Source organism: Tripterygium wilfordii, chromosome 14 (genome assembly GCF_013401445.1).
Source record: "Tripterygium wilfordii isolate XIE 37 chromosome 14, ASM1340144v1, whole genome shotgun sequence".
Lineage (NCBI taxonomy): Eukaryota > Viridiplantae > Streptophyta > Magnoliopsida > Celastrales > Celastraceae > Tripterygium > Tripterygium wilfordii.
In genome coordinates this window covers 10,176,236-10,203,120 of record NC_052245.1, presented here as the reverse complement: position 1 = coordinate 10,203,120, position 26,885 = coordinate 10,176,236, and the positions used below count along the sequence as shown (strand labels likewise).

General features: G+C 35.8%; 5 protein-coding genes across 9 annotated transcripts; 4 read left to right on the top strand and 1 right to left on the bottom strand.

Annotated features, from left to right (window-relative positions):
- Positions 1–960: 960 nt before the first annotated feature.
- Positions 961–2,330, top strand: LOC120015718 (transcription factor MYB13-like). Its single transcript, XM_038868257.1, has 3 exons — positions 961–1,168; positions 1,355–1,484; positions 1,568–2,330. Exons 1-3 carry the CDS (start codon positions 1,012–1,014, stop codon positions 2,154–2,156), a joined length of 876 nt encoding a protein of 291 aa, XP_038724185.1. The 5' UTR covers positions 961–1,011; the 3' UTR covers positions 2,157–2,330.
- A 3,651-nt stretch (positions 2,331–5,981) lies between these two features.
- Positions 5,982–8,638, top strand: LOC120015777 (pentatricopeptide repeat-containing protein At3g12770-like). Its single transcript, XM_038868328.1, has one exon. It carries the CDS (start codon positions 6,115–6,117, stop codon positions 7,981–7,983), a length of 1,869 nt encoding a protein of 622 aa, XP_038724256.1. The 5' UTR covers positions 5,982–6,114; the 3' UTR covers positions 7,984–8,638.
- Positions 8,639–8,733: 95 nt separating this feature from the next.
- LOC120015778 (probable folate-biopterin transporter 8, chloroplastic) lies at positions 8,734–12,055 on the bottom strand. 2 transcript variants are annotated; one of them, XM_038868330.1, is made up of 2 exons: positions 11,350–11,400; positions 8,734–10,514 (listed from the first exon to the last, which is right to left on the bottom strand). In XM_038868330.1, exons 1-2 carry the CDS (start codon positions 11,398–11,400, stop codon positions 9,378–9,380), a joined length of 1,188 nt encoding a protein of 395 aa, XP_038724258.1. In that variant the 3' UTR covers positions 8,734–9,377. The 2 variants fall into 2 exon arrangements, with proteins under 2 accessions (XP_038724258.1, XP_038724257.1); XM_038868329.1 differs by having other exon boundaries at positions 8,781–10,525; positions 11,350–12,055.
- A 7,304-nt stretch (positions 12,056–19,359) lies between these two features.
- On the top strand, positions 19,360–23,675 carry LOC120015604 (sm-like protein LSM5). Of its 4 annotated transcripts, none has more exons than XM_038868097.1 (5): positions 19,360–19,496; positions 19,621–19,697; positions 19,783–19,906; positions 20,250–20,361; positions 20,974–21,366. In XM_038868097.1, the coding sequence occupies exons 2-5, from the start codon at positions 19,664–19,666 to the stop codon at positions 21,058–21,060; spliced, it is 357 nt and encodes a 118-aa protein (XP_038724025.1). In that variant the 5' UTR covers positions 19,360–19,496; positions 19,621–19,663; the 3' UTR covers positions 21,061–21,366. The 4 variants fall into 4 exon arrangements, with proteins under 4 accessions (XP_038724025.1, XP_038724026.1, XP_038724027.1 ...); XM_038868098.1 differs by having other exon boundaries at positions 19,367–19,439; positions 19,558–19,697; XM_038868099.1 differs by lacking the exons at positions 20,250–20,361; positions 20,974–21,366 and adding exons at positions 23,166–23,238; positions 23,595–23,675 and having other exon boundaries at positions 19,389–19,697.
- Positions 23,676–24,576: 901 nt separating this feature from the next.
- LOC120015661 lies at positions 24,577–26,155 on the top strand. The gene has a single exon (XM_038868184.1). It carries the CDS (start codon positions 24,741–24,743, stop codon positions 25,932–25,934), a length of 1,194 nt encoding a protein of 397 aa, XP_038724112.1. The 5' UTR covers positions 24,577–24,740; the 3' UTR covers positions 25,935–26,155.
- The last annotated feature ends 730 nt before the right edge of the window (positions 26,156–26,885 follow it).

Sequence of the window (26,885 nt, the reverse complement as noted above, 5' to 3'; positions counted from 1 at the left end):
CAAGGTTTCACCTGGCATTTGCTTGACCAATGCAGTGCAGAAACATATATAGATGGAGGCACACCTGCCCAGAGCAGCAAATTAAAACAATGTTTAATGTGGCTAATCAATATCAAAACCAAAAAAAAGTGCATGGAAAATCCCATCCCTCCACGGCTCCACCACTAGGTATACCATAAAAAAAAAAAAAAAAAAAACTGACTCACAATTTCCTTTCCAAAACTCTTAATTAATCAAAACCCTACACCTGTCCCTTAATTAGATGACGTACCAAAGCCACCCAACCCCTCTTTATATTTTAATCCCCACAGAGCTACATTTACTCAAAATGGGTTTCCAACAAATAGTATTTAATTAAGATATAATCAAGATTTCATGTCTTAATCTCCTTAATAAGTAAGCAATGCAAGAACCTGTCGAACTCCCATTGCTCCACTTGTTTTTTTTCAATATAAAAAAACCGACCACCCTATTATTATTCTATTACAAATATTCTTAGTTTTTTGTGCTACTTCTTTGGGTGTCTAGATGCATAAGCCCTAGGTTAATACGTGGCAAATCTAAATTAGACATACATTTTTGTCTCACTTTAGCATAAAAAAAAAAAACAATATAATCTAATTCCGAATTGATCCCTTATTATTACAACATGTCAGCCAAATGCCCTAAACATTCTTTTGGATTCTCATTTTACTTACACATTTTTGTGTCACAATTATTGGACTTGGGTATCCTTTTTCTCAGACAAACCTGAGTAGATGACACTTGTATGACCTCACAAGGGTATTTTGGTCATTTCAGTGAACATGGTAGAAGGATAGGGATTAGTAGAAAAATAACATTAAATTGACTGATGGAAATCAAGGACTAGTGCTTTGTTGGGTGTGGGGGGTGAGCGTATATATATGGAACACACACTGACGTTGGGGTGCCATAGAATTGGGAAGACAGAAAGCTTGACCTTATTGATTAGCTTACGTTTGCTATATCTAGAGCGTTTTAAAGTTTTAGATGACTAGTTGGGGAGTAATGGCAGGGCAGTTGGGATGGGGTCTTATTGAAGAGGGTTGGAGGAAGGGTCCATGGACTGCTGAGGAAGACAGGTTGCTCATGGAGTATGTGAGATTGCATGGTGAAGGAAGATGGAACTCTGTGGCTAGGCTTACAGGTAATTACACTCAACCTTTTTTTTTTTAAACGTGAAATCTACTCAACTGTCCACCGGATAACTGGTTGACAACTCTTATGTAACAGTTGAGACCTAACCATCAACATTAATTTACAATTTATTCGATGTTCTTCATCACCTTAGTGTCTCCATTACCTTGGTAAAATTCTGGGTTTGTTTATACAGGATTGAAAAGAAATGGAAAGAGTTGCAGATTGAGGTGGGTAAATTATCTGAGGCCGGACCTTAAGAGAGGACAAATAACTCCAAATGAAGAGATTATTATACTAGAGTTACATGCTAGATGGGGGAACAGGTAAGCATCTTGCATTTAAGTCCAATTAATTAATTAATTAGTGAGAGTACTTTGTTATGCTAAGTAATTAAAAATGATCATAGGTGGTCAACAATTGCGCGTAGCTTGCCAGGGAGAACTGATAATGAGATTAAGAACTACTGGAGGACCCATTTCAAGAAGAAATCCACACTGTCTCCTGATAGTTCCGAAAAGGCGAAAAATCGCCTTCTGAAGAGGCAACAGTTTCAGCAACAGCAAGAGTTGCAGCTCCAGCAGCAGCAGCAGCAGGAGCACTTGCAACAATTGCAACTACAACAACTCAATCAATTGGACATAAAAAGAATCATGTCCTTACTTGATGATAATAATGACCAGAAAGTAGCAACATTTGGAGTAGTTCAATTGCCAAGGCAAGAAGTGGTCACTACTACTACTAGTAGTAGTAGTTTGAACCCTCAGACAGCAAGTAGTGAGGAGGAAGACTTCTTTTATCCAATTTTCAGCAGTACTATTGGAATTGGAAACAATAGTGGGAGTGGTGGTGTCCATGATCAGGCCTCCAATAACTATGAGGACAATTTATGGGATGGGTTGTGGAATTTGGATGATATGCATGGAAACTTTGGTGTGGGATGTGCACTTCCAAGCAAGGCTAGCAGTGTGCACAACTTAGTTGCTCCTTTTTGCTAACTTTATCTTCTAATTTGAGTCTCTTTTTTTATAGTTTTCCTTGTAGAATCAAGGGAGATATATATGGTCCTTACATATTATGCATGTTTTGGAAGTTGGGTTGTAGCAATTGTAGTCCTAGCAAAAATGTTATGGACCCATCTTACTTTTATGAGGCAATGTAATTTTGCATGGAAATAACTAATTGTCTGTGTTGCTTGCTTTACCCTTTTGTGGAAATATATAATGTTTGCAAAATGGTCCCTTACCTCCATGTATCTTATCAAATCATCTATATTCTAGGGTTGCCGAATCGGTTTGGGATGAAGCCTATCAATTAAGAATCTTTTTTTAACTTTTGTCTAGAGATTACTTTAGGTTTCGTTTGGTTTATTTTATGCTTTTTCATTTTTTAGAAAACGTCTCTATTTTTGTTTTCCATTTTTAAGTAATTTTCTCTATTTTTCTGTATCAGTGTTTTTTAAATAAATGAGCGGTCAAATTTGTTTTCCGAAAAATGAAAACAAAAAAGTTTGAAAAACAAGCATACCAAACATACACTTAGAGAGCTGATGAACTCATAAAAGATTAGATAGCGTAAAGATGTTGGCCTCATACTAATCTATTGACGGTTACTTATTTTATAAGAGTTTCTATGACATTTTTTCTCTAATTAATTATTTGCACTTTTTGGATCATCTAATCTAGTGCTGAAGATTGGAACTAGATTCTCTTGATCGCACTAATTTTATAATATTTCTTAATCTTTCTTTGATTTCCACATAGATATTCTTTAAAAGCTACTTTTCTATATTGTAATGATTTTTAATTAATTAAGACATCCCACAATTTAAAAATATGTGCTTCTTTGTAGCTTTAAATTAGGCAAAAAGATATTTTTCGTCCCTCAACTATGAGGCGAGTTTCATTTTTGTCCCTAAGCTTTTTTTTCTCCCATTTGCGTCCCTCAACTATTGAAAAGTATCATTTTCGTCCTTTTAAGTGAGATTGAAGTTGGGAAAAACCTGATCTGACGAACAATATGATGCCACGTAAGATTTTTCAATGGTCGGATTTATTCGAGGGATAAACAAGGTACTTTCCCATAGTTGGGGGACGAAAAAGGGAAAAAAAAAAACTAAGGGACGAAAATGAAACCCGACCAATAGTTGAGGGATGAAAAGTACTCTTTTGCCCTTTAAATTATCTTGCATCACAAGGGAAATTTGAGGGTTATATATATTGTATTCATATGATTTCATTAGGATGTACTTATTCAATAAAACGTGGGTACATGTTTCCGATCCACTTGGGTAATAGTTTAGTGTCAAATCTCTATATGCCCAAACTATATAGATTTGGAAGGTCCTAAGTTCGATTTATATTGGGAGCAATACCCTTAATTATGGTCATGCGTTGTGCTTTGGCCCAACTTACCATGTCTCGAGTGAGAAACTTCTGTTCGCACAAGCCTAATAACCCCAATTTAGACCCATATCGAATGTCCAAAAAACAAGGTTTTACGATATTATTTTTCGATTTAAAAAAAGTTACAAGTTTGCATTGAAAAAGGCATACATAATCTGCCCTTAAAGACATGCTCTAAGAGAAAAATCAAGATAACAAATTAACAATTAATTGTTTCAGACTGAATTATTGCTGCTCTTAATTATTCATTATCAAATAAGAAAGTTCATATATCATAATTAATTAATGAAGCAACAAATCAAGAATAACAAAATGTTGATTTTAATGAAAGCACTAAAGCATGGATTAGACAACAAAATTAATATTAATATCATGGCATTCCTTGATGTGCTGGTACCTTTTTTTTTCCCTTTACTTTTGTCTTTTAATAAGAACAAAAACAGAAAAGCTTAAACAAACCAGTTTAGTGCATCATTAGAGCAGTACATACAAAGTACAAAAAAAAAAAAATTTTTGTGGAATATTATTGAGGATAATGTGCTTTTCACTTGATCTTAGTTTGTCTTGTTCTGGATATTAGTTTAGTTAGAAAAATCTGGATCTTTGATCTGATGTTGAAAAGATTTTGGAACTAGATTCTCTTGATTGCATTTATTTTCATATGTTATCTTGAATGATTTTGTCACCCATCTTCACAAGCATTATACTAATCCCTCTATTTTTAATCATTCTTCCCACCCATAAATAATTTGGCTTTAAGGAGCTCTTGAGCCTTATAAAGTTTTAATTGTCACAGAATAAATAAAAATAGAGAATAATTGGCTTTATGTTTTTTATTGTGTTAATTAACAAATATTGAGCTTTTCCTTCTCTTCACCTACTTATTTGGCATTCACCTACTTCTCTTCGACCCTTATTTTACTTCTAAATTATCTTTTTTGATGTCAATGTGATTGCAAAACCATAACTTACTCTTTGGAGATTCGATTGAGACAATTTTTATGATTTTCGAAAGAATACTCAAAAACCCATAAAATTATCTCTAATACATTTTTGGAGATTTGAACATTTTAAAAGTCAAGTTGAGACTTAAAGTTTGCGCATCCGAGCTGTGTTTTTTTACATTAGTGTGTTTGGACGCTATAACTCATTCGTTTGCACGCCGATTGAGACTTTTTTTTAGGGCATTTGAAGAAGACTTTAAGATTCACATAATTGTGTCTAATACATATTTGAAGATTCAAACATCTTAGAGGTGAAATCGAGGCTCCAAGTTTGCACATTAGAACTGTGTTTCTGATGTTAGTGTGTTCGATGTCAGTATGTTCGAATAGCCATAACTCACTCTTTTGAGCTCCGATTGAGACAATTTTTGAGGCATTCAAAAGAAGACTCTCAAACCCAAAATAATCGTATCTAATACATTTTTGAAGATTTGAATATTTTAGATATCAAATCAAGACTCAAAGTTTACATATCGAACAGTGAATCATATAAATACAAATACAAATTTATCTGTACTAAATTTATCGGTATTATCAACTGTGATTTTGTTATGGTTAGTATATATATTAAAATTTATCTACATTATCTATTGTGGTTTTGTTATGTTTAGCATATATTTAAATTTATCTGCACTAAATTTACACTACAATCACATTATATACAGTGCATATAAATTTGTACATCGAAGATAAATTACATGCTATAGATAAGTAGTTTTAATACAGTGCAAATAAATTATATGCTCTGGAGATAAATTATTTTTTGCCTTGCAGATAATTATATAGATTATAGATAAATTATATGCATTGTAAATAAATTATATGCTCTGTAGATAAATTTAAATGCGAAATTTTTTCAGACTGGGACTTTAAAGAGAGACATGAAATACAATGGTAGGTTTGCCAAGGCAAATTTAATCAACGGTCCGTTTGTTTTCTTGATAATTGATACTTTGAGGCTCCATTTTGAGGAGATGATAAGACTCGGTATTGTATAAAATTATTCTTTAATGAAGTTATCGAGTGTTTGGACCATTTTTAAAATACTCGGCATAGTACAACTTTACACAAAAATAGTTCGTATACAATGTCGATCGTATAATATTAAAACATCTCCAACTCATTTTTATTTTAAACGGAACATTTAGTATAAGATATAACATATCAAATGACAAAAAAAACATTCACTCTCACTTTAATTGGAGATAATCTAAACTTATTATCACAAATCTTATATTATACAAGCCTAATATCAAATCTTTTCCAAACACCGGATGGGATTGAATTATACACCAGATAAGATTAAATTATACATCAACTATAAAGATTAAATTATACATTGTATAGTAATATTATCCTACCCTATACGGAAACTTGAACTAAGACCTCTATAAGAGATACGTATATGATGCTTTGATTTTCGATACACCCATATTCCTAAAATCAAAATTTTAATTCAACGTCACTAATTCAGTCTACTAAAACGTTAGTTCGTTACACGCCAGCTCGTTGGCCATCGCACTTTGCATATTCACGATTTCAAGCTGATGTTTTTCATCTCTGCTGGGTACACCATTAGACTCGTAACCTTCCGCAGTTACAGTTCCGCGACTCTCTTCAATTCTTTTCAACTCGCACTCGATCGATGTTCTTTGACCCTAACCCAACAATCACATGCTCGACTTCTCTCCCTTGGGTTGGCTCAAAATCCGTTTCTGTGCACAAAACTCATCTCCGCGTATGCTGTATACGGTACGCCTAACGAGTCCCAACTCGTATTTAACGCAATTCAGAACAAAAATGTGTATTTGTGGAATTCGCTGATTAATGGGTATGTTAAAAATAATGCATATGTTGAAGCTTTTGATTTGTTTGCCAAAATGGGGAAGGATAATATACTGCCTGATGATTACACGCTGGCAACACTATCCAAAGTGGCTGGTGAGCTAAGAAATGCAAGTGCTGGAAAAATTATTCATGGGAAAAGCATAAGAATTGGTTTCGTTTTGGATTGTGTCCTGGCTAATTCTATTATGTCAATGTATGGCAAATGTGAGGAATTTGGGGACGTTAGAAAACTGTTTGATGAAATGTCGCAGAGAAATGTTGGTTCTTGGAATGTGTTGATATCCGAATGGGCGAAGTCAGGAAATCATAATTTTGGTGAGGAACTTCGGGGACTCGTCAAGTATATGCAAATTGAAGGTTTAAAACCTGATGCATTTACAGTATCTAGTCTCTTACCTCTGTGTATAGAGAATTTTGGGAAACGGAATCATGGAAAGGAGCTTCATGGTTTTGTTGTGAGGAATGGACTGGATATGGGCTCGGGTTCGGATGTTCATCTGTGTTGTTCTCTGATCGACATGTACTCGAGGAGTGGTAAGGTGCATGTAGCTATGAGGGTTTTCGAGCGAATGAAGTGCATAAATGTTCATGCTTGGACGGCAATGGTTAATGGGCATGTTTTGAGCGGAGATTTTGATAAAGCATTGGATCTGTTTCGGGAAATGCTAGTGAAAGGTGGAGTAGAACCAAATAAAGTTTCACTTGTGAGTATTCTGCCAGCTTGTAGCACGCTCGCTGGTTTAATGACTGGTAAGCAAATACATGGATTTGCTATCAGAAAGCAATTAAATCATGACACGGCCTTTTTTAACGCTTTGATTGATATGTATGCAAAGTGTGGGGGCTTGAAATGTGCAACACAAGTTTTTGAGGATGGGTCTTTTCTTAGAGATGCGATTTCATGGAGTTCAATGATATGTGGGTATGGATTTCATGGCAAAGGTGAGGAAGCTGTCTTTTTGTATGATCAGATGCTTCATCTTGGGAATCAACCAGACATGATCACAGTGGTAGGCGTTCTATCTGCTTGTGTTCGTTCAGGATTGATAGATGAAGGCCTTCGGATCTATCACGCTGCTATAAATGAGCATGGAATCAACCCCACATTAGAGATTTGTTCATGTGTAGTTGATATGTTAGGTCGATCGGGAAAGCTTGATCAAGCATTAAACTTTATCAAAACAATGCCCATCCAACATGGTCCAAGTGTGTGGGGTGCTCTCGTCTGTGCTGCTGCAATGCATGGAAATTTGGAGATGCAAGATCTGGCTTACAGATTCCTTATTCAGTTAGAACCCGAAAACCCCTCAAATTATGTCTCGCTTTCAAATTTACATGCTTTGTCAAGGAAATGGGATGGTGTGGCTCAAGTGAGAACAATGATGAAAGAAAAGGGCTTAAGAAAGGCACCAGGTTGTAGTTGGATAACTATTCAGAGCAAGACTCATTCTTTCTATGCTGCTGATAAAACGCATCTCTGTTCCAGCTCCATTTACGAGATGTTGGATGGCCTCAAATTGTTGATGAAGGGAACTTCTCTTTCCCTTTATTTTGAAATTTTCGCATAGAACACACAGCTTCTTTCTGTTCAATTCCTGTTACATCAATTCTCTGTCATACTAAAAGGAAGATATCAGTTCAAAGAACTTCCCCACAGAAGAACGGGATTGGTCAGGGCTCAGGGCTTCACCCAGAAGGCCAAAACTGTTAAAGAGTTGATCGTGTCAAAGCTCTTCTTCATCAACATTTTACGGTTTGAAGCTTTTTGTTCAGATTGGCACTCTAATGTACAATCCTACGTCTCTTCCTTGTAGTACGACCCATGGTGTCAATGTCTATGGCTAGGTGTTCAGGCTCTTTCAGCTTCAACTATGGTGACGAGGATAAAACTTTCAAGATCAGGAGAGATGAATTAGTAGGAGACTATTGGTGCATCAGACCACCTAACGGCTGGCCTGTTCTTTGTGACAGGAATGGAATTGATGTGGGCTTGGGTTCAGATGTTCATAAGGGTGGTTGTGTGTGACATGTACTCGAGAAGTGGTTGCAATAAGAACATTCATAAGTTATGATGGTGATGCAAGTGGCATACACTATTCTACATTATGTATACAATTCAAGCTGCTTTTCTTGTGTATTCTTTATAAACCAGTGTTCATATTCATATATAGATACGGGGATACCCCTGATATCATTAATTTATGACCTGCCTTTCATTTGACATTATAAGGTGCTCCCACCTTAAGTTCCCAACTAGCAAGCATGACACATCTGTTATAAGCAGAAAATAAGGTTGCGGATTCATTCTTCCTGCCATGTGTGAAAATTTGCTCAATTAAGAAAGAAACTGATGACCACCAGATAATTACAGGGGAAAAAGCATCAAGAACCAAATATTTAGCTTAAATGAGAGGGCTAGCCCTCGTCATTTGTGTATATTCTTAGTTCATGCATGAGGTATGCTACAAAATTGAACTCCTGCGATGGCCTGGAACAAGGATGTGATTAAGTGGGAAGACCTCGCACCGTTTAATATGGTAAATTATTTCAATGCATTTTCTGGATGAAGATCTTCTTTTGTCCCAGAAATGGAACTGAATTGCACAACGACAACCTGAGGAATGCACTACCAAGCCTGCTGAAAAGTTCAGTAGAACCCAAAAACAATATCCACTGCTGTGAAGTCCCAGGGAAGAGAGACAAATGAGAACCTTCAGCAGTGTTGAAGCTCACGATTGATGGAAGTAACATTCTGGGAATGAGGATTCCCATTATACTGATCCTCCATTGCGGGTATTGAAAGTCCACCAGCAGTTCCAGTCGTGGGGGTTGACAGAACTAATAATGAGAAACCTCATTGACGATTTCAGGAGTATAAAGACCAAAAATTTGGGACTTCAAAACTTTTTTTCTTTTATACTTGTTCTCAAAAGAAGTTCCCTACAAGGACCAAGAGATTGTGTCAACTCTGTGTCTCAGATTCCCTTTCACGTCGATAAGCAGATAACGAATCAAGTGATGTTCTTCCAATCCTTCTGTTTTTCCTGGTTCTTCTACTCAAACGTTTCTTTCTATCCTTCTCAACAATTGTTTGGGACATGGGTACATAATGGAGCCATCCTAGAGGCACTAATGCTGCAAGGAACTGTATCAAAATACCTACTGGCAAGCTTGAGTAGTCACCAGATGTTATTCGAATCAAAGAAGCTAATCCCACACCCAAAAAACCACCAAGAATTGATGACAAACACAATGCTGACGCTAAAAAAGAAGTGAGAGATCCTTCACAGCCTCGAGGACATAAATTCGCCACTAGCACCAAAAAGGGAAGAAGTTTAAATTGTGCAAGAGTCTCTGCCAAACCAGAAAAGCAAAGGGCAAACACCTCATTTGGAATTCCAAGCAAAAGATTGATCTGTCTCACAAGAACAAGGTCAAGAAGAAGGGAAGAAGCATATATCATCTGCACTACACCAACCAATTTCCTCACCGGAACATCTTTCCAGAACCGATCATAAAGTACAGTCAAGGAAAGAAGCATCAACTGGCCAATCACTCGTGACATCCCTATAACAGAAGGATCAAGATGTAAACACTGAGTTTGATAGCAGAAGATAGAACCTGAGAGAATTGGAACCGTGGCAATAGAAGCTACAACCCAAGTGAGAGGGCGAGAGATGCTCTCCTCTTTTATTGCCATTCTAAGATCAGATAGCTGTTTTCTGATACTTTCCCATATTGATTTCCTTGCTTGGTTAGATTGCTGTGATAATCCAAGAGAATCCTCTCTTGTTGTCAATGAAAACATGAGTTGAAGAGATAAGAGTACTGAAAATGCCAGAAACATGGTTCTTGGCGGTGCTTTGAGCAAAAAGTATCCACCTAGTAAGTTGCCTAAGACACCACCCACAGCTGACGCCATAAATGCAAAAGACTGGAGGCCTCCCATTTTGTATTTTTGGCCATACTCTGCCACAAGAGCGTCCTTTGCAACTTCTGCAATGGATGCTCCAAGATTGCTTAGAAGCACACATGCCATAAGGGTCGGAAGGGCTTGACCTACAATAGGGGCTAATGCCATTGGACCCCAAGCCAAGACCTGCAAAAGAACTGAGACATTCAAGTTCTATCAGTGCCTTTCATCGGTTGATTAATAAACTCACTGTAGTACTTTTTATGATGAAAAGATAGTAAAGGCATTATCTCTCTAAGCTTAGATTAGATGCAATTTCAAAAGCAGCTAAAGCATCAATATACTGATTTTTCTCCTTTTGGACTTTTCACCCATCTTGCAGAATTTTTGAATACAACACTAGTATAATAGATAATCATCTCAAACTAGATTAACACAGATTGTCATTTCTAGAAAGCACAAGCCAAATTATTTGGATTCAGTACTCATAACAATTAGAGCAGTAGAACAAATTCGAAGAAGAATTATACTGCTTGTTAGCAAAAATGAACAAGAAATTCATATTACCTTTACCTTTAGTTATCTGCTAAAATTTTTGAACGTCCAATTAAGCAAAACAAACCTTCAGTATATTCAATGAGGGCAAAATAGAAGCAAACCATGCATATAATAAAAAGGGCGTACACACTTTAGCACAAGCTAGAACCTATTGGAGCTAGTTGAAAACAGAGTAATAAGATCAAAGCACTTGTAATGTGAAAAAAAAAATACCAAAAGGAAGTTAAAGAGAGCAGAAAACAGAACAATGCAACACTCGAAATATAGGTTTCGCATATATAGGTTTCGCATTAAAGTAAGTAAAACAAAAGGAACAAAATGAATGGAACAAGTAAAGTAGAATACTTCAAAATGGATCAAGAAATCAGTTCAAACAGAATGAAAGAGAAAATCTATTAAATTCGTTATAGACCAAAATGAACAATGTCGCAAAAATAAGGCAGAGGAATATGAATAAGCTAACCTCCAATGGAAATATAAGGTATTCTATGAGCACCAAAAATGTAAAGGGCATCAGATAGGATCCCATAGAGAGGCTTGGCCACCATGGGAAGGTTACCAGAGAACTGTACAAGCTGCAATGTCGAAGGGTATACGTTGAGACCATGTGCCATGTGGAAGTTGAGTGCTAACCATGGAAAGCATCTAAAACCCTGTACCCAATACCCAAACCCACACAAAATCAGCATCTGTCTTGCACCCAATTGAGAAAAATCCCTTTCCTCCCCAATATCCCTTCCTTTTCTTGCAACCTGTATTGGCGTCACCATCACGGGCCCTAGAATATTGTTTCTGGGTTTTGTAAAGTTGTTCACACTGTTGGGGTTTCGTGTTTGAGAGGAACATATGATTTTTGTTGGTATATATTCTAAATTAGATAGCCTTCGAGGGCAATGAATTCTTGGGTCCGATGTTGTAGTGGTTGTAAGTGGGCTTTGAGGACAAAGTAATGATTGAATCATGGTAGTAGTAGAAGAAGAAGAAGAGAGGTTAGAGAAACACTCTTTGAATACGAACAAAGAAGAAAAACTGGGTTCTGGTGTTTACGAAGGGCAATCACACTTTTGAGCCAGAGAGATCTCCAGAAGAGCGTATCGGAGGAGGGTTTTGAGTTGATGGAAGATTGTGAGAGAGGAGGAGAGAAGTGGAGAGGTTTCCAGCCCCGTTGAGATGCCTTATTTTGTTGTTTTCCTTCTGGGGATTTGTTGGGTCCCTCCCCAATAATGTTTGAGAACATGGTGAGCCACACGCGCTCCAAGTCGGAGGAGAATGGACGGCCAACATATATGCTTATGTGGCATGTGGGTCCAGCAGAAGGAATGTTTGATTTATATGACCAACTAATGCTGGGTGAACACGAAATTCAACGGCTGATAAAATTGCAGAAAATATTTATTCTATAAATTTAGAGAATATCATTTTCTAAATTAATATTCTATAAATCTATCTCAATAATTAATTTAAAAATTCTCTCTCAATTAGTAGGAGGTCGCAATCCTTAAATAGAGATAATAAAAGATATTTGTAGAAAGAAAAAGCAATAAAAACTACTCCAGTAGAAAACAAATAATAAAAATACTCCTAAGAAACAAACATTTAATAGGAAATAAACATTAAAACAAGGAACTTCAATTCATAAAAAGAGAATAAATAAGTAATTTTAAAAATTGTAAAATTAAGAGTTGTGTCATTTTTAGCGAATATGTGTCAAAACCCGAGACAAATTTTGAAATGGTCCCTAAATTTTAGTAAATGGTGAACTTCATTTATGATCATTTTAGAATTAATTATACTTTTCATCACCGAAAAATATGAGTCATTCACTTTTAACACCTAAAGATTTTTTGTTACAATGTTATGAAACAAAACAATCACTCGGGGCAGATTTTGTACAGTACCGATCAAATGTCCCGTTGATGTGTTAACAATCACACTCAACGGGACGTACAATAATGTTGGGTCCCTCCCCAATAATGTTTGAGGACATGGTGGACCACACGCGCTCCAAGTCGGAGGAGAATGGACGGCCAACATATATGCTTATGTGGCATGTGGGTCCAGCAAAAGGCATGTTTTATTTATATGACCAACTAATGCTGGGCGAACACGAAATTCAACGGCTGATAAAATTGCGGGAAATATTTATTTTCTAAGGTCATGTTTGGTATCACTTTCAAAACTTTTGAAAACAAAAATAAAAAACAAAAACATAAAACATAAAATTAAAACTTGTTTAGTTGAACACTCAAAACTGAAAACAAAAATTAAAAATAAAAACTGAAAGCATAAAGCTGGCAAAAAAAAAAGTGTGTTTATGCTTTTATTTTCTTAATAATGAAATATATTCACACCACTATATTTTTTATAACTGTAGCTTTTGCTGTGTTTCGCCATTGAAAACATCAGCAGAAAGGAAAAAAAGATAAGAAATAAAATAATAACCCAAAGTATATTTAATCATTGTCTTCATATCTCTATGTAATTTGTAATCTGAAATCTTAAAGAAAGTGCAATCTATAATAAATGTAACTAGTTTTCTTTCCAAAACTTTTAAAAACCTTTTTTTCTTGTTTTCAAAAATTTTGAAAACCTGTTTTTGGTTTTCATAAAAACCAAAACAGAAAATACAAATAAACAATATTTTTTGTTTTTATTTTCTATTTTTTAAAAACTAAAACAAGAAACGAGAAACAAAAGTGATACCAAACGGACCCTAAATTTAGAGAATATGGAGTAAATTAATATGAGATATTCTCTAAATTTATCTCAATAATTAATTTAAAAAATTATCTCTCAATTACGAGGTTCCAATCCTTAAATGGAGATAATAGAAGATACTTTTAGTAAGAAAAAGCAATAAAAACTACCCCAGTAGAAAATAAATAATAAAAATACTCCTAGTAGGAAACAAACATTTAAGATGAAATAAAAATTAAAACAAGGAACTTCAATTCATAATAAGAAAATAAATAAGTAATTTTAAAAATCGTAAATTAAAAGTGTCATTTTTAGCGAACATGTGTCAAAATCCAGAACTAGTTTTGAAATGACCCCTGAACTTTAGTGAATAGATTAATTTACCCCCAAAACTTCATTTAGGATCATTTTAATCCCTCAACTTCCAAGATCGTAGTCTGTTAGCCACTGCACAAAATTTTCGTCTATGTTAACATATGTGTCCATTTTTTTCTTGACATGGCGTCGAAATTAATTTATACGCAAATGATAAGTAAAAAAATACAAGGGGTAATTTAAGATGTTATGACAAGTTACAAGGGCTTGAATTAACAAGTGTCGTAACAAAATAACTACAATTTATCACATGTCATGTAACTGACGAAAAAATATGTCACATCTACTAAAAAAGATGAAAATTTGATGAAAGGGCTAACAGACTCCAATCTGAAAAGTTTAGAGGCTAAATTGATCCTAAATGAAGTTCAAATGATAAATTGACCTATTCAAGAAAGTTTAGGGGTCATTTCAAAATTTCTTCCATCAAAACCCCTTGTTCCGATCTCAATCCAAATGGAATTTGTTCGCCCCCGCCTACTTCGTTGATCCAATAATATTTAAATTGCTTCTTTCTTTTGATTGACATCATTATTCTCCCTATAGTACTCTATTTCGGTCTGAGCCGAGTAACGACCATACGAGTTGAACCTTACCTCTGCAGTTGTGGGAATGCTAACTCAAGGTCTCATGTGTTGGATCAATAATGTTAACACATAGATACAAGACAAATTCGAAATTGTAAATCTTTATCGGTTCCAAATAAGGTTACGAGTGAATTCAAAAAGAAAACACAAGGGTTGCTTCTGCAAAACTAGGTTACGAGTGAATTCAAAAAGAAAACACAAGGGTTGCTTCTGCAAAACTGATCACCAAAAAATTCACGATTCGCTAAACCTTATCTGCAAAATTGATTTCTGTAGACTAGACTAGGATTTCTATCTAGTAATGAACCTTGCATCTGAGTCTTGTAACTTTCTTTTGAAATTAATAAAATTACTTTTTACTCATAATTCTCTCGTGTCGACTAAGTTAACCTGGCACGACATAGACAAACTAACATGTCATTAAGTCAAGTACATGACTTGAACAAAATCCAAGTCACCTAGGTCTTTACTCATTGGACTTTTACTCAGCCGAACCAAGATGGCGTACTACGAGCTTGGGAGAATTGAGGTGCGTGTGGGTATGTCTAATGTAGGGTGAAACACTAGGTTGGAAAACCCCAGTCCGACCCGATGATTATCGAGCTAACCTAATAATGTTTTTATCGGACCAGGCTAAACCCGACCCAGACCTCTGTTAACAAGTCCAAGTATTGGGTCTGGATTTCTTCTATTATTTAATTAATTACTAATTAGTGATTATATGTTTATAACAATTAACAACTAAAAGTAAACAAAATTCCTACGTGCAAAATTAGAAACTTCGAAGCCCTAGAAGTCTAGAACAGAACAGCTCAAATGCCTCCCTCTCGTCTAGGTCGTCTCTCATCAGTCAAGCAATCATCAATAGCTTAGCATTATTGTGACTATAGTCCATAGCAGGATTACTCTTCTTTCACAGGTTTTTATGGTGGCATCCAGAGTTTGAATTTTTTTGATTCTCAATCAAACCCGATAACCCGACGACCAGAAACTTGATAACTCGATAATCCTTAACAAGGTTATCGGAATGAGTTTTCATGTCTTAAAAATATATCGGGTCGGGTCTGACTCGGTCCGATAACCCGAAACCCGACCGGATATTCACCCCTAGTCAAATGCATAACCACACTTCTTCTTGGGCCCAAATACATTTTTCGTTTACTTGGGCCTAAGCAAATCAATAATAAATGCCCAAGACAATAGGCATTCAAAAAGGAAAATGACAAAGAGCCCAAAATTTGGTAACCCAAAGGAACCCAAATCTAGTTGGCATGTCCATATCAGCATCCTATGTGGATAAATTTTGAAATTTGAAAATTTCACACAAATATTCACTCTCTGCGCTCCCCCTCACACACACACACACACACACACACTCTCTCTCTCTCTCTCTCTCTCTCTTCTTTCTCTTCCTCTCACTGTCAGTGCCTGGGTCACAACATGGGGCAAGCACCTCCGGTGGCTGTTCCTACAGATAGATGGCTGGTCTAGGTGCTCCTCAATGCGGGGGCGGCCGGATTTGACGTTTGAAGGTCCGGCTCCATGGCAAATTCCTTTGGATTTTCTGGTCGATCTCGCTACTATATTCGGTTGATGAGGGCTGGATTGTGTTCCTGATTATTGTCTGATCATTTTGGGACCAACACCTACACCAAACGTCGCTGGACGTCAGAGTTGTTGTCGGCCAGTGGTGGAAGCGGGGAGAGAAGAAAGAAGGGGAAAGAGAGTTTGTTGTTGCTCACATGCACCATAGCAAACTCTAAAGCAGAGATGAGTTCTTCCTAACTAATCCACTTGAATGGGTCAAGGGTATGGGTGAGAATCCATTGTGTGCTACATGTGGGTTTGGTTACAGGAGGATCTTTGTACGATGAAGGAGCCATACCAAATAAACAATTCTTTCTCATTCTATTTTTTTGAATTTATTTTGTTTTCCTCTGAAATATTCAATTTGATTCTCTGATAAAATCAATGGAATATCCCCAATTAGCCCAAATCCATTGATAAAATCAATGGAATAACTCAAATCCACTAATATACAGTTAACTATATTTCTTACAATAAAATCATTGGGATGACAACCAAATCAGTGGAATGAGTAAATAAATTAAGTTATATTGATTGAATAACCAGATGTCTCAAAAAACAGTAATGGAATGACATATGAAATCAATGGAATAACTATTTTGGTCGTCGAATAGCTGAAACCTGTAGATCTTAACAAGACGAGGCCAAAGGTGGTGGTGGTTTGCAGCGAGGTGGCCTATGGTGGTCAGATCGGGCTCCAAATTTCTTTTGGCCGCGACTTCAAACTCATATTCCGGCCAAATAGGTGGTTGTTAATGACAAACGAAGGCTGATTGTGAGTCATAACGCTCCGGAGCTTCACTTTATGGATCGACGTCTCAGATCGATGGTCGGACGGTAGACTTTTCAGTTCAGGCAATGAGGGAGAAAAGAGAAAGAAAAAGAGAGAAAAGGAGAGAGAAAAGGAGAGAGGAAGAGAGAGAGAAAAAGAGAGAGAAAAAAAGAGAAAAAGAGAGGAAGAGAGAGAACGTGAGAGTGTGGGGAGATGTGAGAGTGTAGATATTTGTTTGAAATTTTAAAATTTTCTCTCTCATTAGTCTAGTCATCAATCCAATCATCATGCCACTTAGATTTGGGCTCCTATATTTTGGGCTACCTAGCATTGTTGATTCAAAAATGACATGTAACCCATAAGAGCCCAACAAATTAATACCATTGATTTAATCAATGAAATAACTTTATTTCACTCTTTTATTCTAGAAGTCATTAAGATTCATTCAATAAAACTCATCAATAATAGATCTTATTAGAAAGAAGTTTATACGTTGATTTCGAATATGTATTTTTTTTAAAAGATCTAACATATATTATATTTTGAGAGTTAAAACGTTTTAAAATTTCATATGAGAGACTTGGGCTCCCATAGATTATTACTATATGGGTTACTTAGTACTATTGATATGCTAATATTAGGGCAAATAACCCAAATGAAAAAGATTGGATGAACATTATTTGCATTCCATTTTTTACTAAGTACACTCCACTCTAATGTATTTTTAGAGAATACTTAATAAAAAATAGGTGCAAATAGTGTTCATCAAAAAAGATGGGGTTCTTTTGGAAAAGTAGCATTTTTTAAAACCCATTTTTGAAAACTAACCCACTTTTGTCAAAACATAAAATCTAACGCTTTTTTGTATTTTTCTGACTCAAAACCCTTATCACATACCACAATACACAGAAATACCCCTCACATACCGCAGTACACTTGGATATCTAAAACCCATCGAAAAAACCTAAAACCCAACTTACGAAAAACTCCATTTGTCACATTTGTAGGTGTTTCTTTGCGGCACAAAGCTTGCAGGTGTTTCTTCACGAGGTCTGGCCGAGCCGTCTTTCCTTGGGCACTTTAAAGACTTTGTGGTCATTCCCATCTCTGTCGTCATTCTTCCTCTATATCGTCATTATAACCCAAAGTGAGTGCCTATTAAATTCGCATTGTAGATGGGTTTGGTTTAGGATACTCTTATCTTGCGTTGAATATTAGACACAAAATATTCAGTTGATTCAGTTAATGTTATTGTTCTGAAATTTTGATATATGTTCGAGTATTTCTTGATATCTGTTCGAGTATTTATTGATATATGTTCGAGTATTTCTTAAATATGTTCAAGTAGTTTTCGATATCTGTTCGAGTATTTCTTAAATCTGTTCGAGTAGTTTTGGATATCTGTTTGAGTATTTTCGATATATGGTCTAGTAATTTTTAATTCATAGAATGATAAATGAAATATTTGATAAAATGGACATGAAATGATATAAACTCTAACGTGCCCATGTACGGATTACATCGTTTATGGCATTCATTACAGTTCCAACATCGGCTGCAAGGTCCAAAAGGGACTCTTGTGGTCGATAAACATTTTGGCCGTGAGAGTTACCCCAGGCATTGTCACGAATGCTGATCAATGCATCCCTGGCTGAACGGAGCACGTTCGTATAGGACTGGTTATGTTCATATTCGTTCTGAAGGTTCCTTTCGGCTTCCTTCAGTAGTTCTTTCAACCCTTCAATGGAGTTCTGAGGGTTTTCTCCATATAGCTCCTCAGATACAGTGAATATTTCAAAGATAGAGTCGTAAGGCTCCTCGTTGTTCCTAGAAGTGGAGCCTTTCTCTTGGATCCCTGTCTTCTTTGAAGAAGACGGGTCTTCAGTCTTTGCTCTCTTCGGAAGAATGAGGTTTTCCTCCTCATTTATTACTCTCTTTGCAGGAGTTGAATAAGAAGAACTCATTTTAGTTAGAGATGGGTGATCTTTGATCTTTGAAGAGGATAAAAGAAGACCTTACTGTTTCTTCTTATCTCCTATTTAAAAATGAAGGAACCATGTTCAAACCCTAAGCACCCAGCACTGCTAAAATGAAAAACACAAACCGTAAGCATTGCTTACTAGAACGAAGCACAAATACAACATTAAATAATACATACCCATGATGTATCAGGTTGAATGAGGCAGAAATCGTATATAATAGTATCTGAGAGAATGAAAACTATCAGAAATAGTCAAAAAGGAAAATGAAAGAGCAAATAAGAAGGTGAAGGATGTCGCAGGAAGTGAAAGCCAGCCTTTGAACCAAACCGAGGTCGTTTCAATGTATTTAGGGTATTTGTATCAATTCCTTTGTAAAAAATGCTAGATATCATGTTTTTGAAAAAATGGGTTAGATTTCCAAATTTGTTTTTGTTGGGGTTACTTTTCCAAAAAACCCGAAAAAGATTGCGCAAAGAAGCTGAAACCTGAAAACAGGAAGCGTTTGACTGGTTCGAGAGTCGAGACTGGAGGAGCGCTTTACGCCAATTCTCGGGTGATATATGGCTTTAAGTTGACGCCTTCAAAACTCTTACTTCACGCCTTCATTTCGGTATGACACTAACAGTCTAGACTTGATTTCAAAATATTGAATTTGTGCTTTCAATTTTTAGAGTTTTGGATTTGAGAGAAACGGGAAATTAAGTTGTTGTGCCGTCGTACGCGTACAAGTACAGTATCAGTTCTTCGTAGGGAAGCTCTATACAATCTCTGGTCTTCATGGCTAACAATCCATCACAGCTTCTCCCATCAGGTCCAGTACTCATTGCTTCGCTTTCCCCTACATTTACTGACAAAATGGAAAATTATAATATGTTTGTTTCCTTTATTGGGCGCAGAGCTGATAGATCGGTGCATAGGATCCAAAATATGGGTCATAATGAAAGGAGACAAGGAACTTGTTGGCACTCTCAGGGGCTTTGACGTCTATGTTAACATGGTTCTTGAAGATGTCACTGAATAGTATGTAGCTTCCCTCTGTCTTTCTTATTACCAAACAAGAATCACCCACAAGTGTTTTTGTTTGTTTTTATTCTTTGATTTCACCAAGAATGCAAGTCCGATAACTGGTCATAAATCCATTTGTTTGAGTGATTGCGTCATATAATTATGAGTAATATGCCTTTTGAAGATGGGAAATTGATAAAAATGACTCGGTTTACTAACAAAACCGTAAAAATGACTCGGTTTGTAAAAAACAGGTAAAATGACCTAATTTATATTGGTAAATACCAAAATAACCCTAACTTTTCTTTCATTCCTTCACTCCTTCGTTTCCGTTTCCTAAAATCCCTTTCACTTTCAGTTTCTCCTTCAAACACAGTTCCATTCTCATTCTCAACTATTACAACTACAACGGTTTGTGTTCTATCAACAACAACGGTTTGTATTCCATCAACTGTTCCGAATACTCGAAGGTAAGTTTACCATTTATTCAAAAATGATTCTGGTTAATTTGTTTGCGTTTACTTGCCATTACGGGTTTTGTGAGGTTTCACCCATTTTTTTGGGTTCCATATTACTACGTGACTTTGCTCAAAACAATTTCGCACAGTTAAAAATGAAGTTTTCAACGTAGTCGAGTGTTTGAGCATTTCATCGAGCATTTTGAGAGTCTGTGGTCGAGTTTAGAGTTTTTTTTGTCGAGATTTATTTGTTATGGGGGTCGAGCATATCTATTATGTGGTCGAGCATTCATATTTAATGGTTGAGCATTTATATTTACTAGTCGAACATTCATATTTAATAGTCGAGCATTCATATTGACTGGTCGAGCATTCGTATTGATTTGGTCGAGCATTTGAATTTACTTGTCGAATATTCATATTGACTCGTCGAGCATTGTTAACTTATATTTATTTCACTTATTTTTTTATCTTAGATTTATTATGGGGGTCGAGCATATCTATTATGTGGTTGAGCATTCATATTGATTGGTCGAGCATTCATATTGATTTGGTCGAGCATTTGAATTTACTGGTCGAGCATTGTTAACTTATATTTATTTCACTTTTATTTTTTTATATTAGGGTTACTATAGCTTACATTATTCCAGAGGGTCAACATTTTCCTGCAAAAGTGTCAAACTTTTCCCAACCAAATGCAGTTATTTGTAATATCAGGGATAAGTTAAATGAGGATCAATTGGAGACCTTTAGTAGATCATGCTTTGGCATGTATCTTCGTATTAAGAAAAATTTGAGGTCACGGTCATTACTTAAAGACCATTGGTTTCATGTCAAAGTGTGTATTATATGCAAACTTCAACTCCAAAACATGTATATTACTATCAACTCCAAACAACTCATAGATCATACCCACCAACTCCGAATATGTAATGGTATCATTAACAATGACACATTGACTTCTTCCACCTTTGAACTTGTACATACTGCGAAAAATTTCCCATTGTCTACCATACAAGATCACGAAATCAATTGATGTCATCCCTGCAAAAAAAAAAGGTACATGATAAATGATAATAATGCTCGACCAGATAATTCACTGTTGATCGACCAAAGATATTGCTCGACCAGATAATTCACTGTTGCTCGACCAAAGATATTGCTTGACCAAATAAGTTCACTATACTCGACCAAACAAAATAAGGCTCGATCAGATAATTCATCGTTGCTCGACAAAATAAGTTCACTATACTCGACCAAACAAGATAATGCTCGGCCATATAATTTACTTTTGCTCGATCAAACAAAATAATGCTCGACCAAATAATTCACTGTTACTCGACCAAATACTCGACTAAAAATAGATTGATCGACTATATAAAATGCTCGAGCAATTTGCTCGACTATAGCAGGACAAGTAAATGAAACTGAAGACGACCATTGTATATATATGTACTTACTTGCAATGAGAGCTGGGCGAATTAACAACGAATATTGCCGATACAATGGGTATTTTTGATTTGTGCTTTCCGATCAAGGTTTTAGTGTTTTCAAGTATAGATTGAGGTGGAGCAGCTGCGTCGCAAGGTAGAAAGGTTGTTATTTTGTGTTTCGGGAGAGAAGGATGAGAGAATGATATTCAGATCTGTATTTGTTTTATAAGGGTAAGGGTATATTTGACTTTGAAAATTAAAAGGAGGTCATTTGATCTGTTTTTAACAAACCTGGTCATTTTTGCGGTTTTGTTACTGGATGAGGTCATTTAGAGAAATTTCCCTTTGAAGATTAGGCTTATTTCGAGTGCCTTTAATTGGGACAAATAAACTCCGAGAGCTCCTGCTGTACTTTTGTGACTATATCACATTTTTGTTCTTTAGTAATAATTTCAGCTGTATTGTGGCATATAGTTAAGAGGATTTTTGTGCTTGAAAAAATGGGTTCTGAAAATCTTGCTTAGTGTGATACAAAACAATGCCGTCTATCTGAATTTGGACTAATTATTGGACTGTATATTTAATTAGCAACTGATAATTAAGTAAGTTCAATGATCTGTCTTCATCGATCTGCTGTTGTCGCCTAGGGGACTCAATCTTACTCAGAGGTAGCGGAGGGCGTTATGGTCGTAAAGGCTGGGAATGGTGTGTGGAATTGGACTTTGATTTAATGTAAAGAGTTGGAAAATTTATTCTTACACCATCGAATGGATGTTTATTGGGTTGGTTTTGGTGTGTGCATGGGTCTGGTCATTGGATCAGGGATGGATTTTGCTGTTTGTGTGGGAAGGATTGTAGTTGAGAGGTTGGGGCTGTTGGAGTTGATGGAATTTGAGCTCTGTACGCGAGTGTAGGGGCTCTACTAATCTCTCAATTCATCCTTCATATCATCTGATTTTCACTGTATTGCCTGATCCTGGCATTTCATATTGCGAGGCGTCTGTATAGTCTTTCATATGCCTGTAGAGATTTTGTATTTGTGGTGCCTTCGTGCCCAAAACATTATATAGCAGTTTTAAAGCTTTTTATGTGACTGACATTTTCTAACAAGAAGTTTATGACTCTAAAATCCAGACCATGAAAATTAAAGAATTAGTTTGGAGTTCTTGTTCTCGGCAGGAGTCAAAACGGTTTTTTCAGATTCTGATTCACGAGGTTAGGGCTCTAATGGGTTGATGATGATACTTGCATTCTTAAATCTTAATCTCCTCTCTCACTCCGAGTATATGTGCACAGACTTGTGATTTTCACTGTCAATTTTGAAAGTTTTTTGCTCTTTTTTGGATCTAATTTTCCGATTCTATGTTAATAATAATATTACAGTGAAATCACAGCCGAAGGACGAAGAATAACCAAACTTGATCAGATCTTGCTGAATGGGAACAATATTGCCATTGTAATTAAATTATGACTGATTTAAGCTGTGAGCTTATCAAGGTGCATGTTTTTAGATTTCAATGTCCTAACTAAAACGCAATTTACATACTCGAGCTCTAAGTAACAACTTCTGTGATTTTTTTTTTAATCTTTGGTGGAACTGTTTACCAAAAGGTAATTAAAATGCCATGATTGTGTTGTTTAATTTTATCCGTGAAAGGTGATAACATCTCATTGTGCTATTTTAAGGCTCCCATGGTTGTTCTTTGTTAGTGATTCGCATGATGGAAATGTAGAGGTCGTCTATGATAGAATAGTTAAAAGAGTTTTAAATATTTAATTTTATTATACTACTAATATTTAATGCAAATGCAGCTTGTACCTGGCGGTTCCCCTGATCCAGAGTGACGAGTCGAGGACCTTCACTTGCATTTTGATTCTTGTTTTGATGTAATTTGCATTACTGGATTTATTACGCTAGGAATTAATGTGAATGCAGCTCGTCTCTGGTGGTTAACCTGATCATGAGTGATAACTTGAATGATCTTCACTTGCATTTTCGTGGCCATTTCAATGTGATTAGCAAGAAAATATGTGGTGGGTCTATGAGGATTTCAGTCAGCAAGCGTCATCTCTGCTCATTCTTGCATTTTCGTGGTCATTTCAATGTGATTAGCGCGAAAATATGTTGTCGGTCTCTGAATTGACCATCGCGGTTACTACGATGAAAATCAATCAACATGAATTGTGCATATTTATTTTTGACATTATAAACTCTCTTTTTTTTTTCCCTTAAACGGGGAGGAGGGATTTGAATCATTATCACACCAGAGTGATATACATAATTCTTACCGTTCAGTGACTCGGGGTGTTATAACTTATTTGTATGTTTTGCAACTATACTTTTATAAAATATAATAAGTTCATTTTATAAAAAAAAATAAAAATTATGGAATCATAATTGGATTCAAATACCCAATAGTTAAAATGGAAATTTAATCTCTTTTTTTCTACTCTTTTAAATAATCTAATTTTTTTTTGTTCCATTTCAACCAACTATTTTGATAATTAAATTATTTGAAAAAGCTCTCCTTTTGACGTAGTAAATTTTTTTTTATAAAAATATTAGCTTAGTCTGTCTCCCATCCTAAACCAATTTTTTGAACTCTGAAAGAGATAAATACACTATCATATATAATTATAATGAAGAATAAAATAAAAACCTCCCCACATTAATAATTTTCTCTAAAGGAAAGAAAATAAATTTCTTATAATTTTATAACACAAATTTGAAGATAATATTGGTTAGATAAAATATATAAAAAAAAAAAAAAAAAAACACAATCTGAGGGCATACGAGGCAATTAAGGTGAAATAAGATTACAATTACCATCAAACTAGAAAACACTTTTCTTAGGGTTTTGGATAACCTTTTTCTACTCCTTTTATGGATTTGTTAAAGCTATTTCTATATATTCAACTCTTCCCTTCCTTAACATTCTTCCATTGCAACACTTATCCATGGCAACCCTAAATTGCACCAAAAGGAAGATACCAGAGACAGAAGAACAAGAACCAGAACCAGAACCAGATCTCTTAGACTCGATTGTGTCAAAACTATCCATAGTTGGCCTCAATTCTGCTAAAAGAAGGAAAGCATCAGAAGAAGAACGCGATTGGTCAAGGCTTCTACCAGATCTGCTAGAGTTGATCATGTCGAATCTCTCCTTGATCGACATTATTGACGGCTTTGCAGGTGTTTGCTCTGATTGGTGCTCTGCTGCCAAATCCTATGTCTCTTCCTTGCGCTACACTCCATGCCCTCAACTTCCATGGCTCCTCGTTCCTAATGATGTTGATGATGAATTTGTAATTTTCTTCAATACTGAAGAGAACAAACCCTACACCATGAAGAAAACTGAATCAATTACCATAGACGATTCGTGCATCGGATCACCCATCAATTGGTTGCGCATCGTGTATGCAAAGACATATTTCTTCAAGAAAGCTGTGGTGTTGTCGTCATATGAATCTTGCATCACAAATCATACATATATATCTGCAGCAGTGATATATGGATGCAAGTATAACAGAAAAAAGCTTTCCTTTTGCACAAATGGAGATCATAGCGAATTGACTACCATCAATAGTACATGTGAGGGCTACTACTCTGATATCATATACCACAATGGCATGCTTTATGCATTAACAAGTGATTTATCAGTTCAAGCTTGGGATTTTCAAGGTCTAGTTCCAGTTAAAAGAATGAGCATCAAACCTAAGGGGGGTTTTGAGAAGACCGGAACCGGATATAGAGAGAATTATTACTTGGCAGAGTCATCTGGAAAACTTCTGCTTGTTGTAAGGTACATTCAAAACTTTGTCCCTCCGGAAGGGGAAGAGGCGGTTATGTTGGAATTTTTGACTGCTAAATACTGGCAACCTGCAATGTGGCCGTACAGAACAGTGTTCTTCCATGTCTTCGAGTTGGATTTCTGTCAAGAAAGATGGGTGCATACGAAGACTCTCGGAAATAGAGTTCTGTTTTTGGGAAGAAGCCATTCTCTGTCATTGTCAACTGAGGAGTTTGCCGGATGGGAAGGAGATGCAATTCACTTCATAGATGACCATAAAGGGTATAGAGGTTGTGATACCGGTGTGTTCAGTTTACGGCATGGCGCTGTTAACCACATATTTGACACAACTAACCAATGATCAATCCAGCGCCAATCCGGATTACTCCTAACAAGTGAGAGAAAGTCATCAGTGTCATCAGCATCGGTATGGTAAATGAAAAAGAAGCATGAGAAACTATTTATGGTTCACCTCTGTATTACCTTATTATGCAGAAAAGTCGTATACTGGTACTTTGCATCATGCTTTCAAGACCTCCTATACCTTGTCTTCTTTACTATCAAAGTAAAACTGAAGTAACCAAGATACCCGCTAACTCCAAATAGTACTTCACTTTTATAGATACAAAAGGGGTTTAAATGAAGCAACATAAATGATTGTATGGCTACTGTGGTCTTAGTTGCTCTTAACACACAGCAAATCATCAACCATCTCATTAATACTAATATGCGACTTGCTCAATAGGGAATCACAACAAAATATTCAGTAAGCAAAGTTACCTTAATATGGAGAAAAGCAGTAGACTTGTAATTCTCTGGTTTAAATAAAATACTCTGCAAATACTTTCAAGATCTCACACAGCTCATCTTTTTTACTATCAAAGTAACAAAATAAATGAACCAAGACATATTCACTTCTATAAATACAAATATCAGTTTTTGATAGTATAATAGAAGATATAGCTGTAAATAACTGTATTATATGTTAATAAGTGCTGTAGATATCTTACCATATATAGAGATAGACTGTAGTAATTAGTAGCAAGCAATCAGGGATAGAGATTGGAGCTGTTACTAGCATACAATCAGGTATATATTTAGGGATATTACTAGCATACAATAAGGCATATGTTTAGGGATATGATATAGCTGTTAGTCACAATATTAGGCTTGTATTATGAAACAATATTCTATTTAATGAAAGGTACTCTCACAATGAGAGGTATCCAGCAAAATTGACAGTTTTTACCTAGGTTACCTGTATTCTGCTTATTCAGAAGTCCATTACAGTCTGAGAACTAATAGTGACTAG

Bases quoted from the DNA above. Each gene is read 5' to 3' on its own strand.
- LOC120015718 (XM_038868257.1), top strand. From the start codon at position 1,012: ATGACTAGTTGGGGAGTAATGGCAGGGCAGTTGGGATGGGGTCTTATT. The intron at 1,169-1,354 runs GTAATTACACTC...TTGTTTATACAG, and splicing joins CTCTGTGGCTAGGCTTACAG to GATTGAAAAGAAATGGAAAG. The intron at 1,485-1,567 runs GTAAGCATCTTG...AAATGATCATAG, and splicing joins CATGCTAGATGGGGGAACAG to GTGGTCAACAATTGCGCGTA.
- LOC120015777 (XM_038868328.1), top strand. From the start codon at position 6,115: ATGTTTTTCATCTCTGCTGGGTACACCATTAGACTCGTAACCTTCCGC.
- LOC120015778 (XM_038868329.1), bottom strand. From the start codon at position 11,848: ATGATTCAATCATTACTTTGTCCTCAAAGCCCACTTACAACCACTACA. The intron at 10,526-11,349 runs GTTAGCTTATTC...TGAATGTCTCAG, and splicing joins ACCTTATATTTCCATTGGAG to TTCTTTTGCAGGTCTTGGCT.
- LOC120015604 (XM_038868097.1), top strand. From the start codon at position 19,664: ATGGCTAACAATCCATCACAGCTTCTCCCATCAG. The intron at 19,698-19,782 runs GTCCAGTACTCA...TATTGGGCGCAG, and splicing joins ATCACAGCTTCTCCCATCAG to AGCTGATAGATCGGTGCATA. The intron at 20,362-20,973 runs GTAAGTTTACCA...TTTTTATATTAG, and splicing joins ACTGTTCCGAATACTCGAAG to GGTTACTATAGCTTACATTA.
- LOC120015661 (XM_038868184.1), top strand. From the start codon at position 24,741: ATGGCAACCCTAAATTGCACCAAAAGGAAGATACCAGAGACAGAAGAA.